The following is a 13,889-nucleotide window of genomic DNA, read 5'->3' on the forward strand; positions in this document are numbered from 1 at the left end:
AGAGCCGCTGTTAGATTTAGTTTTAATAACCAAAGAATGACTCCATAAACTTACAGTATATCATATTCACTATTTACAAATTTATATATATATTTTACAAAACATAACATTTATAAATTAATAGATTTGACATTGAAGTGCATCATTTCCTTTGTTAGAAAAGAGTAATTCAGCAGATAAAATGTTTCCATGCAGAGTCACAGTCTCAGTTTGACTTCATCTATCTGTAGTAGAGCGCCATGAAAGGTGTGTGTGTGAGGTGAACGCCGCCGCCTCCGCAGGACACACCTGCTCCGGCCTGACCGCAGCCCAGGACCAAGCCCAGCTCCAGAGCAGGCAGCGCGCCGGCCACCCCATCCACCCACACATCACCGTCGGTGTCCTGCAGAGCGTGAGGCGCTGGCGGATCCCCCCTGGAAGAGAACACCATCCGCCGCATGTTCACCAAGCTGGGACCCCCTCCAGCGCCACCTGCCGCCTCCTGCAGACTCTGGAAAAGGAACAGCAGATCCACCCGCAGCTCCACCATGTCGCCCCGGGACCACACACTGTACCTAGAGAGACAACAGAGGCCTTTAGACTAACGGCTGCAATGAAGGGATTTTGTGAGAAACTGAGCTAGTAAAAGATCACTTGGAGATAGGAGTTTTTACCTTGTAGGGAGGCTGCGCTTTGCCATGGACGGAAGCACGGGATGGAGATCCAGGTGCTGTGGGTTGGAGAGTTGAAGGTGAAGCTCGGCTCTCGTAACTGTCAACGACAAAATCTCCCTGGTGAGGAGAAACTCCACATTTGTTTCTGCAGGAGGAGGAGAAGAAGAAGAAGAAGAAGAAGGAGGCAGTCAGGAGTCTGTCAGAGTCACAGTCTGGTTTAACACACAGCATTTCATGTCACAGAGCAGCACACACACTCATGTTAACCTCCATTCACACAAATCCCAGGGATCAGGAAAGAAATCTCCACCACAGAGGCGATGTTCTCACTCCTAATACCTTGTTAATCTGTCAGCAGGACATCTCAACCAGCTCAGGCTCATTGTATGCAGATAACACAATCCTCTATAGCTGTATTAAGCTATTAAGACACCCCCCACCCCAACTGCTTTCACTTCTCCAGCTTCTGACATTCCTGCACAGTGTCACTCCTTCAACCCTAAGTGCTGGATGGGCTTTTCTGAGTGTAAATGGCATCTCAAGTGTGTATACAGTCAGTCTAAAGTCATTTTTGCTATTGAAGATAAATCTCTTCTCTTTACTAATCCTCAAGGCAACTGGATCATCCTCACAGCTCCTGAAGTTACAGGGCAGTTTTGATCCTTGGACTAAAAAGTAATGTGGGCAAATGTGCTTTCTCTGACTTCTTCTACAGATCTGGATGCTGTAGATAGGTGCATGGTCAAGAAGTCAGTTTAACCTGAATCTAAGACATGGCAGTGGTGTGTTATGGTGCAGTGTTCACCACTGGGCAGAAGTTTTCCCTCTCAAACCCTTCAGCCTACATGTGGTTGCAGTAGCTATTACAATATATATGTGTGTGTGTGTATGTATATATATATATTGCTTTAAGCCATATTTAGTGGAATCAACCTAACGGAAATAAACTTCAGCCCATCAGGGCCTCGTGAGCGTCTCTATGTGAATCACTCCAGACTGAACACGACCAACACATTTAAGATCTACAGTGTTAAAAAAAAAAAACAAACCTCATCAGGAGAAGGCATGGATCTGTTTAGTCTTACCTCCTCTCAGGCGACCTTGAATCCCTTTGACGCTTCTGCAGCTCAGTCCCTCCTGACAGCAGTGGTAAACCCGGCGCACGAAGCTGAACAGAGGTTTTCCTGGGAACACCAGGCCCAGGGAGGCCCCCGGGGAAAAGGGCCGCACACGGAGTTGCAGCACTGTTGCGTTATCCCCTGGAGCTTGTTGTGTGTTTTCCAGCCAAGGCGCCGCCAGCTCCGCGCACCGCTCCCGGTGCTTCTCCTCGACCCCCCGCCTCCACCGCCTCGACGCGTCCGTGCGTAAAGTTGCTCCAGAGGATTCATCTCCAGCTTTCGGCGACTGTGGCACAAATCCCAGCGTGTCCACTGCGCGACCAAATACTCCAGTGTCACTTGTCAACGCCGAGAGAAGAAACAGAGAAATCCAAATGCAGCGCGAGGAGGCCATTTCTGTGAGATTTCTAAATCCTGACCTTTGGATCTTCACTGATGAATAACAGGCAGCTTCTGCGTGTCGCCAGCTCTGCATCCGGAGTTTGCTCTGCCTGCTATATACTCCACTGACAATGGGGACATCTCACCACTTAGAATTTCAATCCTTGCCCTCCTCACAGTCCCTGCCCCTCTTTTTTGTTCGTACCTTTAACCACCCATTTGCCCCCCGCTGCTTTCTTTTAATGCGCCTGCATAATGAGGCGCCCCGAAGAGCGCCGACCCCGTCCATTCAAATTCAACTCCTGAGCTAATGACTCTAATTACTCCATATTTGGATCATCAGGAACCATCTCATTTACAACACATGCGGAACAGAAACCTTCGGACAAAAACATGAATAATAACATTTTATGAGCATGTGTTTGGCTTTTCAAACGGCCCTCAGCGCACGTCATCCCTCAGTCATTTTGAAACGAGGCGTTAAGCCTGAGGTGAAAACAACAGGGGCTAGATTGCAGGGTCACATGCGGGCCGCCGATGGCCCTCATAAGGCCGTGTAGCCCCTGTGGTTTTAAACAAGCATTTACAAAAGTAGCTCAAATAAGACTCATGGATCATGTTTTCATTTAATGTCCACTAATAACACAGCACAGTGAATCTCTTCAAAAAAAAAAAAAAAAAAAAAAAAAGACTCTTCCAATTCAAACACAGTAGATCTAATAGGTGCATATTTAAATAACACTTTCTTGTTTCCAAAGAGTTGATTTGATATAAATAGAAACTTATATAAAAGCTGTTTCAGATTATTTTAGAAATGTATGTAACAAACTTTGCAGTATGTGCAGCAAGGAAAAGAATAATTAAATGCAAGTTAAACAATAGTTATTCACAGGACAAGTTCAACTTCATTAAATAATTTGCAAACCTGCTCCGTCACGTCAGAGCAGGTTAACCCCGTGCTTCAGCAGTCTGTGTCGGGCCTTGCTGGGCAGCGAGAACGCGCTGTCCTGGTGGTTAGGGATGCCCGAGTTCCTCAGTGAACCCCCGTGCTGCTGGAAGTAAGTCTCCTGGGCCACGCTGCGGGTTCCATACACAGCAGCACCAGCACTCCTGCGGTGAAAAGGTCACACGCATTTACATTTGAAGCATGTTTCAAGCATGATGGCGTGCGACAGAAGAAAGAGCCGATAAAGAGACGCAGAGCAACGATGGAAAGGTTTTCTATTCAGTGTTCAGTTGTTGCAGTGCGATCTGTGCAAGTAAAGGGAGAACATTCAGGGACTGGTGGGATGTGATGATACACACGAAGAACCGACACAGCCCCCAACCCCCGACTTCTACTTGAGGAGCCATGAAAGGCACGAGTACCCCCTCCACCCCCCACTTCAACCACCATCACCACTACCACCACCACGTCACTGCCATACTGACCTGATAATAGCCTCCTGCAGAGTTTCAGTGTTACAGAAATGCAAGTGAAGAAGTGATGTGGCTCTGACAAAAGGATGCTCCGGGGCTCCCCCTGGTCGACCAGACAGGTTGGCTGCAGAGACACACAATAACAGCGGCACATTAACCTGGACAGGCATGTCTGCTGCACAAAGGAATGCTGATCACAGTCTCACTAATTAGCCGCTAGCTCATGCAAAGACAAATATAAAGTTACAAACCCCACCCCAGTCCCCAGGTGGACATGCCAGAGCTTTTACTCACTCTAGCAGAAAAGTGAAAACTGGGAAAAGACAGAAATGACCAGATGCAGAGGAAAGATAAGTATAGAAAGAGTCAAAGAGGATATAGAATAAAGGGATGTATGTGAGCTTATTATGGGGGGTCTTACTTGTCAGCGTGCTCTGGATGCAGTCAAAATGGGCAAAGATGTAGGGTCCTGGAGCGCCAGGGGCCCCTGGAGAGATGGTCCTCAGATGGGCCTCCAGTCCATTGAGTGACGCCAGGCTGCTGTGATACTGGATACGAACCATAAAGGCAGAATCAAATATTAGCATTTCAAAGGCAAATTAGCGCGCTCATGCACTTAAATTCAAATTCTACTGAGTCACAGCTGGTGGATTACAGAGGCGGACATTGTAATGTATTACATCAGCTGTGTCATGAAGAACTCTTTTTGTTGCACTCATCAAAGGAACTGTGGTAAAGTTTTGTGCTCACAAGAGCTTCTGTATGAAAATGTGACAGAGATGAGAGAAATCCTGGTTATTAGCAGGGCTGCTTTTGTTTCTCACCACTTCCTCCATTGAAGCCGTGTCACTCAGGAAGTGAGGCTCCACCAGCAGGGCCATCACCAAGCCTTTCACCCGGTGCAGGTAAAGCGTCATGGGGAGCAGCGGACTCTCCTCTGGGTTGTTGAAAGCACCAAAGCAAGGAGGACGATCTCCCACCTCCGCCGTCTGACCTTGTGCTCTCCCGCTATCTCCCACCACCTCCTTATCGTCATGTGACTCCTCATTGCCTGACTCGCCCCCTCGGAAGTCAAACACCGTCCCACAAGCTGTGTCTCCCTCTCTTCCACCTCCATTGAAATGGGAGTTTCCTTCAAACGCAGAGTCGTCTCCTTTGTTATGTATCTGGCTGTCTCCATCTCCGTTGCTGTGAAAACTCTGATAATACGATTCCTCCAGCGCTTCCTCCTCAGCTTCGTGGGAGTGTTTCCCATTTGAGAAAGGAGGCTCGGGGGACTGTGGTGGGGGGTGGAGTGGATCAGCAGCGCTCTGTGAAGGAGCTGGGCTAAACAGAGAGTTATCTGATTCTGGAAAGCAAGGGCTGAAGGACATCTTCTGGGGGGACTGGGAGGGACCCGGATCAGATGAATCGGACTCAGTGGAGGCCATGTCAGATAAAGTTCTTGACAGGCGGGTCTTCTTTAGGGGACCGTCCTTGTGTGGAGTAGATTGGGACCTGGAGAACAGTTGGAGAAATGTTATTCAAACGTCCTGTTTTAGGCAGCCGGTGTAAGTCAAATACTTCCTGTGAACCAAATAACTGAGCGTGAGGAGGGTAGGACGCTACCTGAGGTCTTTGTCGACGGGGGGAGACTGCAGGTACTGGAGTTCAGACATGGTCAGAAACACTGTAGTGGAGCAGACAGCAGCGCTGGAGGAGCTGGTGGAGCTCAGTCCATTGGGCTTCTGGGCCTAAATAAAAATTAAAAACAACTGGCTTCTCATTTTTCTTGTTAAAGGTATAGTTCAACATTTTGATTTTAATATGATTAATTATTATTTGATTTTATTTTATTTGGTGTCTGGTTAATAGTTCCAGTGCAGAGAGTTGGATGATTCCACTCTCATGTCTGTACGTTAAATATGAAGTGGGTTGATGGAAACATGTGACTGAATTTCCCAAACAGTTTTTGTTTTTGATTTAAGTGAAAATGAATACAGGGACAAACAGCTGGCCTGGCTCTGTCCAAAGCTAATAAAATCTGCCTAGCAACACTTCTAAAGAAATAGGGATGTAACTCTGAATGGCATTTGGACTAATTTTCATGTCCTACCTTTGTGTACGTTTCACTCTCATGAACCATGACTTTCATTGTGAGTTCTGGAGACATCTGTGTGCTTACAACTCTGAGGAGGAGAGGCAGATAAAGGCTGGTTTTAGACTGTGCTGTATTTACAAAAACTATCCCACTGAGAGTTGGATCATGTCAAAATGTCAGCCCACCTTCCTCTGAACAGAATACAGCCTGCTAACACTAGAGGGCAGCGCTGACAGGCCTGAAGAATGAGGGCAGCTTTGAGCAGCAGAAGTGGGTCAACCTGAGAACAAAAATTCAATTTATCACCAGCTTAAAGTGCATAAACTGAGGTAATACATAGATAACAGGATATAGATTAATAACTTCATTAGTTCAATTGTTGCACCAAGACACTTATGTGAATGTTGGAATATAATTATTCAAGTTGTTATGTCATCCATCATGTGACAAACCTGTTTTGCAAAAGCTTAAAAATTATGCCAAAAACAAGATTTGACTAATCGAGCTTGACAAGTAGCAGATTTGAATCATTATAATTTAACCTTTCATGTGGCTAACAGGCCAAAAGTATCCAGGATTGACTGGCATTGGCTTCGTGCACATCACAACTGTGTACTCTCGGTACAATAAATATGTATAAATTTGGCTCTGCGTGATTGTTAAGACGTACTGACGGCTTACTCAATACCTCAGGACATTGTGACACAGTCATTTCCTGTCAGAGAAAGTCGATGTGCAGCAGCAGCATGATAAAGACACTCCAGGCTAAATGCAGAACTCTGACATCTTGTACATACATTGGTCGAGTCAATGGTCCTCAAACAGCTGAAGATGTGATGAAGCTCTGAGGATCCTGACTGCAGGTGTGAGAGATACCGCGCCCATCGAGCAGCCAGAGTCTCTCGACTGTTCAGCTACAAAACAAAACAAAGTTCAAATTACAACATGCAGAGATAGACATGATATTTCTGACTTCAAAAATGTTCATGTATTTTTTTTTATAATATCATCGGTTTGATACTGAATCATTGCCTTGTGATATTGACTTTCATTCTTTTGTAAATCTCTCTTAAATGTTGGTCCATGACTTTTTTTTCTGTGTCTCGAAGTCCTTTAAATAAAGAGACTCTTGGAGAACAAATCAGCCTTTCAAAATAAAAGACTATTGTAGAAGTATTTAGACAAGTGGAGACTGCACCTGGTAGCTCTGTCGGACAGAGCCGTTGTAGAAACAGAAAAGTTTTATTAGCTGATCCAGGAGCTCGCAGACACTGACGGTGGGAACTTCCACTGAGCAGCCCAGAGCCTGGGAGAAAAAAAACACATTTCCCCCAAAAAACCCATCAAAGACATTACCTCATATTCAGGACAAAACAAAGTCATCTTGAGAAGTTGCAGCTGGGCCACCTGTGAGAGCACTCACCCAGAAGAAGTCATCTTTCATGTGGATGGCATACTTGTTGCGGCGCAGCCTCAGTATGCGTACGGGAGAGGAGGACAGCTCAGAGACACAGCGGCCCACGCCGGCGAGCTGTCCACAGAGCAGCTCCTGCTTGTCTATGGGTGTCTGGAAGAAAAAAACATATGAAAACATTAAGGTAACTGAGTTGTAATCTGTGGATTTAAATGTATACACACGTAGATCCACCCACAACACAACCACACGTGTGACTTGGAACAGTTTGTGAAAGTCAAACCTCTTCAGGATAGAAGTAGCAGATTCCCTCTCTCGTGGGGTCGCCCTCTCCTGTGACCTTTGATCCATCGTAGAGGAAGAAATTACTACACCTGCAAAATAAATACTCTAATAAATGTCTAAATTCTGAGATGTGCATTTAGTTCCCCTACACATAAACTGGATAATTATTTATATGCTGGACAAAAAATGCAAAATGCCAGAGATTGTTGTGGTGCTCCAGTTCACTCAATGTCTCAGGTGTAGCAGAAAAACCTGCAGCCACGATCGACCGTGAAGCCAGCACATTTATTATAATGTGAAAGTCAGGGATCATGTGAAAACCTTCATGTCTGGTTTACGTTAATAATTGGTGTCATCTCAGACCATCCTGCAGGCAGTAGCTTGTTAGACTGGGACAGAATCAGCTGATCTCACCTTCTTATCAGCTCTGCCATCACCGACACAAAGCCCAGGAAAAGAGAAAAGTTGCTCAGTCATCAGTTATCTTCTGTCTATGTATTCCTACTCCACCTGGCTGTAGGTGCACTCCGTCAAAAAGTAGAACAGGAGATTTCCGCCGCGGATCCGAGTCAGACGTGTCACAACCTGCAACACACGGCGGACTGTCAGCTGTGCGGTTCAGTCAGCAACAAGAAGTATTACGTTTTAAATCCCGGCTGTTATCAGCCACTGTTTATTTTCTATTCGCCCCTGAAATGAATCATTGCGACAGGGCTAGTGCTACCTGAGGAATGCGGGTCAGTCACACTTAGTGGAAGTCATGTGAAAGTACGGCAAGTTCACTGGGACAAACTAGCACGCTTTTCAAAAACGCTCAACAAGCCTGTAGAAACCAGAACTACTTAAGGTTTAAGTTACTTTAGTAAAAGTAGCGATGGATAAAGTCCACTACAAGTAAATGTCACAATTTTACCAAAGCATCAGCGTGTTACATTAGATTCTTACGGATGTATTAATGTGAAAGCAGCATTTCATAACTGATTGAAGTGATATTAACTATTTCACTCACTAGTTCAATCCAGATCATGTTTTATGTTTGATTTTGCTCAGAGAAAATAAAGTCTTGATCTTTAAAAGTGTTGCTGTCGGACAAATGTGGGTATTTACTGCAACATTTGCCTCTGAAATGTAGTGAACTAGAAGTACAGTGAAGTATATAGTAGAAATACTCATTTAAATTAATGTATGAATTATATATAGGTAGCCTACAGTACTCTGCATTTACTTATTATGTAAATAGCCCATGATTATGATCATCCTTAAGACGAATATGATTATTAGTAGTAGTAGTATTAGTATTATTATTATTATTATTATTATTAGTAGTAGTAGTAGTAGTAGTAGTAGTAGTAGTAGTAGCACTGTGATTAATTAATCAGAAAATTGCATTAACTTGATTCTTTGGAAAATCTGAGACTGATTCACCCTTGTCCTGGAGTGAAATGTCCTACTTGCAGAGGCTGTAGTTGCAGGTAGTTCAGAAGATGAAATATGAATTCTGAATGTCATACCTATATCTATATATCTATAGATATAGGTATATGGAGGGACTATGATCAGGGTAGCTATACCAACCAACTCTGATCAGCAAATTCTTCTGTTAATCTGAAAGAGGAGAGTAAGGGTCTCAAGCCTTCATCCTTCGGGGGGAAACGCAACTAAAAATGTACAGGCTTAAAGAAATCACAGTAAACAGATAAAATATCACCTGTTTAAATTCACGTTTCAGTCATTAAATACCTACATTAAATACCAATTAAAATGTTAAAATATACGGGCAGCACAGCTGAGCCATGGGAAATTTAGGGACTGTCACATTGACTTTGTGTGTCGCTATTCGTGGGCAACAGATAGAAAATTAAGCTTCACTGTTCGTTTCTTCGCTCTGAAGCCATGATGAATCCGATTCTCAGTGATCGATTGAGGACGTCTGTAGAAGTTGACCGTGAACGCGCACAGCTCTGTCAGCCAATGGCTGAATTAAAGCTGGGTGCGACTTTTATCATCTACTCAGGAGAGAAGCTTGTAGATACATCACATCTATTCTGAAGGCAGGAGCCAAGTTCACGCCCCAGATCGTCTAGTGCATAAACTATAGGGGGGATTTGTGTTGTATGACCAATCCGCCATTTTGAATTTGTCCAAACATCCGTGCAGGGCCGCGCGAGAATACATCGCAGCGTGCAGCTGAAGGACGTCCAGACTGCTCCGACTGTGACCTGCTGCTGGATGCACAAGGCAGACGTCCGCCCACCGCGAGCCTGGTTTTCAGCGACTGTCGCCAAGTGTTTGCTCGTTTTGTTTGATTGTTGTGTCTCTGTAACTCATATTGTTAAGAGTCTAGACAGGCTGTATATGGAAAGTGCCCTGAGATAACTTCTGTTGTGATTTGGCACCATGTAAATAAAAAAAAATTGACAATCCGAGAAGAGAAGAGAAAAACACACATTTTCTCATACATCAATTTGACCAGAGACTAGAGTATGTAGAGCTTTTTGTGAAGGTCTGTTTCACACAAGGCAAGTCAGCAGTTAAGTCAGACTTACTATGAAGCATTGTTAAAATCTGCCAAAACGCATGTTTATCAAACACCATAATTACCATTTTAATACCTTATAGGCATAATAGTTCAGCCCTGTACATGTGTCTCGATCACATACCAGATATTGAACAAACAATTTTTATTGTCTCTAGGTAAGACCCAGATACATGTTGTTCTACATTTCACAAACTATTCTGTATTGTAATAATAATAATCAAGACATACAAAAATAATTAATAAATACATAGTAAAACACAAGATTGGGGAAAAAAACAACAAACAAAACAATAATTCATAAATATTTATATAAAATAATAATAATAATAATAAATTGATTTTTTAAATATAACAAAATTGAATAATCCAACAGATTATAGGTTTTGGGTGTGATGATAAAATTGGTGTCATACCTTGCAATTCCATTGCTAGTGCAAAGGACAGAGTGGTCTGCTGCTGGTGACTGAACCCAATTTAAACTTTTGTCAAATTTCACATTAGCTGTGATTCCACATTTTATTACAAATATTTCAGCGCAGTGATGTGGGGTTGGCCACAATATGTCCAAATAAATCTGTTCAAATCATATAGATGGTAGCAGTACAGACATATCAGAGCCTCAGCAGGGAAGTTATTAAGTGTCTGTTGAGGTCCATCAGTCACAGACCTCAGGCTGTCAACGAGGCAGAGGATTTGTTACCAAGCATGTCGTAATTAGGACTTCTTTCATGTTAAATTGTCCAATTACTGTCTCCTAAAATTGTGGGAATATGTATAAATGAGTAACCATTCCTTCACTACTCATCTGATGTGAGTATAAGTGCTGTCAAACTAAAGCCATTGTTTGCTTCATTCATTTCAAATCCAGTGCGCTGGAGTACAGAGCCAACACAACCAAAAGTGTGTCAATACTCTGTAACTCATGTGATAATGGAATCCTCCTGGGGCACAGGGTTACACAGCGGCTCCACAGGGGCTCCACTTACAAGCCCTTCTTCATGAGCCTCCTACACTGAGCCCTGCACCGGGCCTCAAGCCCGCTTTGGGGCAACTCCTGCCAAGACAATCCTGGGACTGACATGACGTTTGGTAAACTAAAGAAAAGATTTTACAGTCTGAGGATTGCATTAGATACCCTATGTGCTGTTGCATGTGAAGAGCTGTACAGTGCCATATTGTAACAAGGCATATTTTGACCAACTGAATGCCAGAATTTCATTAATAAGAGACATTGCTGCCAACAAGTGCCGTTAAATCCCCAACACAAACACACCACTCCAAGTGTGCTGTAGGCAAGTCAAAATACTTGAATATGACATACAATGTAACTAAAGCGATTTATTACAATTGTCTGACCTAAGTAAATCAAATTTTGTTTTAATTTATAATAATACTAAGATAAAAACACAATAATTTTTCACATGGTCACAGTAGCTGCTTATCAAGTAATAAGATTTCTTTTTCCAGCTTCCTCATTTTTAGTTCTCTGTACGCCATCTGTTGGTCGCGGTTCTCTATTTCCTTTTTGAGGTAGCGACAGTAAAGGGCCTTTATGTCTTCTGTCTGCCTCTGCAAAAGAAATTAAACAACACATGTGCTCATATTGTTCTTATTCTTCTTATTACCTACTACTGACACATAAACCTCACCTCTGGATTTCTGCCACCGGTTGTAGCACATGCTGAATCTGACCTTTCCTGCAGAATGCTACTGTGCACATCCTGCAGTAAAACAAACAAGTCAACATGTTAAGCATTAAAAGACAAACGGCTGAAAAAATGCACGTTAAGAAGCACTTACCCCTTCAAAATGTGTATCACTGACATCCGTCTCATCACCGCTCAAGCTCTCTGGTTCAGTTTTTGTTACAGGCAGGAGGAGTACAGGGTGGCCTGACACTGTAGTGGTGGGGTCAACATTACATTAAGCCATGTGGTAAATTCCAGGTCTTTTATGAAAAGTGAACTACACCTACCACTAATAAAAGAGCTGTCAGATCCAGGCAGTGGCTCAATGCAGGCACCCCCAGGCAGGACCTCCACTCTAAGCCTGTTGTCTTTGTGCTGCAGCACATCCTCCTCAGCAGAGGTCAGTGACGGAGTTGCTGACCCCCCATCATTCCTCATTAGCTCCACCCTTCTTCTTTTTGCTGCATAAGGATAGATCAGTAAAGTAAGTCATTCCCCTGGACTGTTTACAGTACAGTGCTGAAAATGGACGAAGTATTCAGATAAAGAAAAGGAGCGATGAGACACTGTGAAAATGCTCAATTAAAAGTAAAACCCCTGAATTCAAAAACATACCAAAGTGCAAGTAAAAATTTATGAAAAAAATGTAGTTAATGTACTAAAAATAAAATTAGTCATTATGCAACAGAATGACTCCTGTTAGAGCAATATTACCATTTATTATTGGATCAGTTTTCATGATGCATAAATGTGTAATCAGCAATTTAAAGATTTGGTAAGTGGAGTTGGAACTAATTTAAACAGCTTTTTACACTGTTGGTTGGTTTATAACAATGCATCATATTTAAAGAACTTATGTTTTACATGCAAAATCTTAATCTGCAAAATATCTAGTGAGTTTAGCAAGGTAAAAATACTGGAATCAAACGAATACTTGTCGGTGAAGAAATATGGTATTAAGTAACTGTTAACCACTGTTTGCAATAATACCTGTTTGCACTATATTTTTGTGTTTGACTTTAACTTGCTGCCATGTCCTTTTGTAGCCACTGTCCGATACCCTGTGAATTATTAAAAATAATAATGTTGTTAGGTGTCAGTACAGTTACATCATCAAAAAGTGCAAGTTACATTACTGTGGGCTGATCAATATTATGAATTATATTTTGTTATAGACTGGCCACAGTTCTTCTTACGCATTGATTTTATCAGCAATTCTCTGCCAGGCTTCCTCTCTGAGTTTAGAGGCGCTTGTGGTGTTGGATTTGGCAGTCAATATCTCTCTTTCTTCTTCATACAACTTCAAAATGAGTTCCTGCTCTTTAGAGCTGAAAAAATGTGCCCTCTCATGTTTTTTCATCATCCGGAAATCTACAAAAAAAAAAACAAGGAACTGTGAATGTAAATTCAGGAGTCAAAACCATTATTGTTTTTGTATAGTTTATTATGTCATTATATCTTGAGCTAGGTCTTCTCACCTCCGTCTGTGTTCATGAACTGTAGTGACATCCGGGTTTCGGCGTTCGATTGATTTCCCCTTAATGGCGGAGCGGGTACGCGCAGTTATCCGAGATGTTTCAATGCTAGATTTAGTAATCAAATCGTAACCCACAGAGGTGAGACGAAATAAACCCGAGTTTAATCGATGCTGCAGTCAGTTGCGAGACGCTTCACGTTATCAATAACGGTTTAAGCGACGGAACCAAGGAAAAAACGGTCGGTGTCATGAAGCTTGATATCGACGAGCTTTGTTAACCCTGGATTTTCTAATTCGGTTTATAGCGCGTTCACGCGAAAGAGGTGGAGTCTGTAACAAAGCGCGAGTCACGTGTAACAGGTCTGGAGCATCACGCCTAGATAAAATAAACCAGAGCCATGGAAATAAATAAACTATTGTTCGAGCCCAAAATCTGGTGCTGATTCAGTGACTAAAGTTGTTATGTGGAACAACAGGTCACAAGGTCACAGTTCAAACAGCACAAATAAGCGTGCGTTATTTTTAATGTTTTGGTGATGCCACGTCTTTGACAGGTCCACGAGAATGGCCTAGAGTGAGTGTATGACATAAGTGGATAGGACTCTTTCAAATAAAAATAGTTTGACATGTCACAGTGGGAAGAGCACTAATGTAAACAATTAAATGTTGTCCAAATGTCATGAACCTGCTTCAGTTTCAGGCTCCCCCAGGAGTTTTCATGCAGCTGGTGTTTGCCATGAGGCTTACTGTGACCCTGTATAGAACTGACTGACCATTAATGTTAATAGTAACACCTGTGCTTTTATTCCTGTTATGTCAAAATATATCTGCTGTA

General features: G+C 42.9%; 3 protein-coding genes across 3 annotated transcripts; all 3 read right to left on the minus strand.

Moving 5' to 3' along the window:
- Positions 1-5: 5 nt before the first annotated feature.
- On the minus strand, positions 6-2,317 carry LOC111645107 (uncharacterized). The gene is made up of 3 exons (XM_023394167.2): positions 1,739-2,317; positions 654-798; positions 6-554 (listed from the first exon to the last, which is right to left on the minus strand). Exons 1-3 carry the CDS (start codon positions 2,244-2,246, stop codon positions 221-223), a joined length of 987 nt encoding a protein of 328 aa, XP_023249935.1. The 5' UTR covers positions 2,247-2,317; the 3' UTR covers positions 6-220.
- Positions 2,318-2,759: 442 nt separating this feature from the next.
- hps4 (HPS4 biogenesis of lysosomal organelles complex 3 subunit 2) lies at positions 2,760-8,146 on the minus strand. The gene is made up of 13 exons (XM_023394166.2): positions 8,075-8,146; positions 7,765-7,935; positions 7,349-7,439; positions 7,075-7,218; positions 6,850-6,957; positions 6,449-6,565; positions 5,837-5,931; positions 5,667-5,739; positions 5,180-5,304; positions 4,396-5,068; positions 3,993-4,119; positions 3,584-3,695; positions 2,760-3,262 (listed from the first exon to the last, which is right to left on the minus strand). Exons 2-13 carry the CDS (start codon positions 7,782-7,784, stop codon positions 3,091-3,093), a joined length of 1,857 nt encoding a protein of 618 aa, XP_023249934.1. The 5' UTR covers positions 7,785-7,935; positions 8,075-8,146; the 3' UTR covers positions 2,760-3,090.
- A 1,868-nt stretch (positions 8,147-10,014) lies between these two features.
- Positions 10,015-13,589, minus strand: LOC111644936 (uncharacterized). Its single transcript, XM_023393917.2, has 7 exons — positions 13,056-13,589; positions 12,774-12,948; positions 12,568-12,638; positions 11,865-12,038; positions 11,690-11,787; positions 11,539-11,610; positions 10,015-11,458 (listed from the first exon to the last, which is right to left on the minus strand). Exons 1-7 carry the CDS (start codon positions 13,084-13,086, stop codon positions 11,315-11,317), a joined length of 765 nt encoding a protein of 254 aa, XP_023249685.1. The 5' UTR covers positions 13,087-13,589; the 3' UTR covers positions 10,015-11,314.
- Between the last annotated feature and the right edge of the window lie 300 nt (positions 13,590-13,889).

This window comes from Seriola lalandi, unplaced genomic scaffold (genome assembly GCF_002814215.2).
Source record: "Seriola lalandi dorsalis isolate HSWRI2012SDOR001 ecotype SW California unplaced genomic scaffold, Sedor1 jcf7180002054945, whole genome shotgun sequence".
Lineage (NCBI taxonomy): Eukaryota > Metazoa > Chordata > Actinopteri > Carangiformes > Carangidae > Seriola > Seriola lalandi.

Excerpts from the sequence above, each read along its gene's own strand:
- LOC111645107 (XM_023394167.2), bottom strand. The coding sequence starts at position 2,246 with ATGCAGAGCTGGCGACACGCAGAAGCTGCCTGTTATTCATCAGTGAAG. Across the intron at positions 799-1,738 it reads TCAAGGTCGCCTGAGAGGAG|AAACAAATGTGGAGTTTCTC; the intron begins GTAAGACTAAAC and ends CTCCTCCTGCAG. Across the intron at positions 555-653 it reads AAGCGCAGCCTCCCTACAAG|GTACAGTGTGTGGTCCCGGG; the intron begins GTAAAAACTCCT and ends TTGTCTCTCTAG.
- hps4 (XM_023394166.2), bottom strand. The coding sequence starts at position 7,784 with ATGGCAGAGCTGATAAGAAG. Across the intron at positions 7,219-7,348 it reads GCTACTTCTATCCTGAAGAG|ACACCCATAGACAAGCAGGA; the intron begins GTTTGACTTTCA and ends TTTTTCTTCCAG. Across the intron at positions 5,932-6,448 it reads GGACCATTGACTCGACCAAT|GTTGACCCACTTCTGCTGCT; the intron begins GTATGTACAAGA and ends TTTTGTTCTCAG.
- LOC111644936 (XM_023393917.2), bottom strand. The coding sequence starts at position 13,086 with ATGTCACTACAGTTCATGAACACAGACGGAG. Across the intron at positions 12,039-12,567 it reads CAAAAATATAGTGCAAACAG|CAAAAAGAAGAAGGGTGGAG; the intron begins GTATTATTGCAA and ends ATCCTTATGCAG. Across the intron at positions 11,788-11,864 it reads TGACAGCTCTTTTATTAGTG|TGTCAGGCCACCCTGTACTC; the intron begins GTAGGTGTAGTT and ends CCACCACTACAG.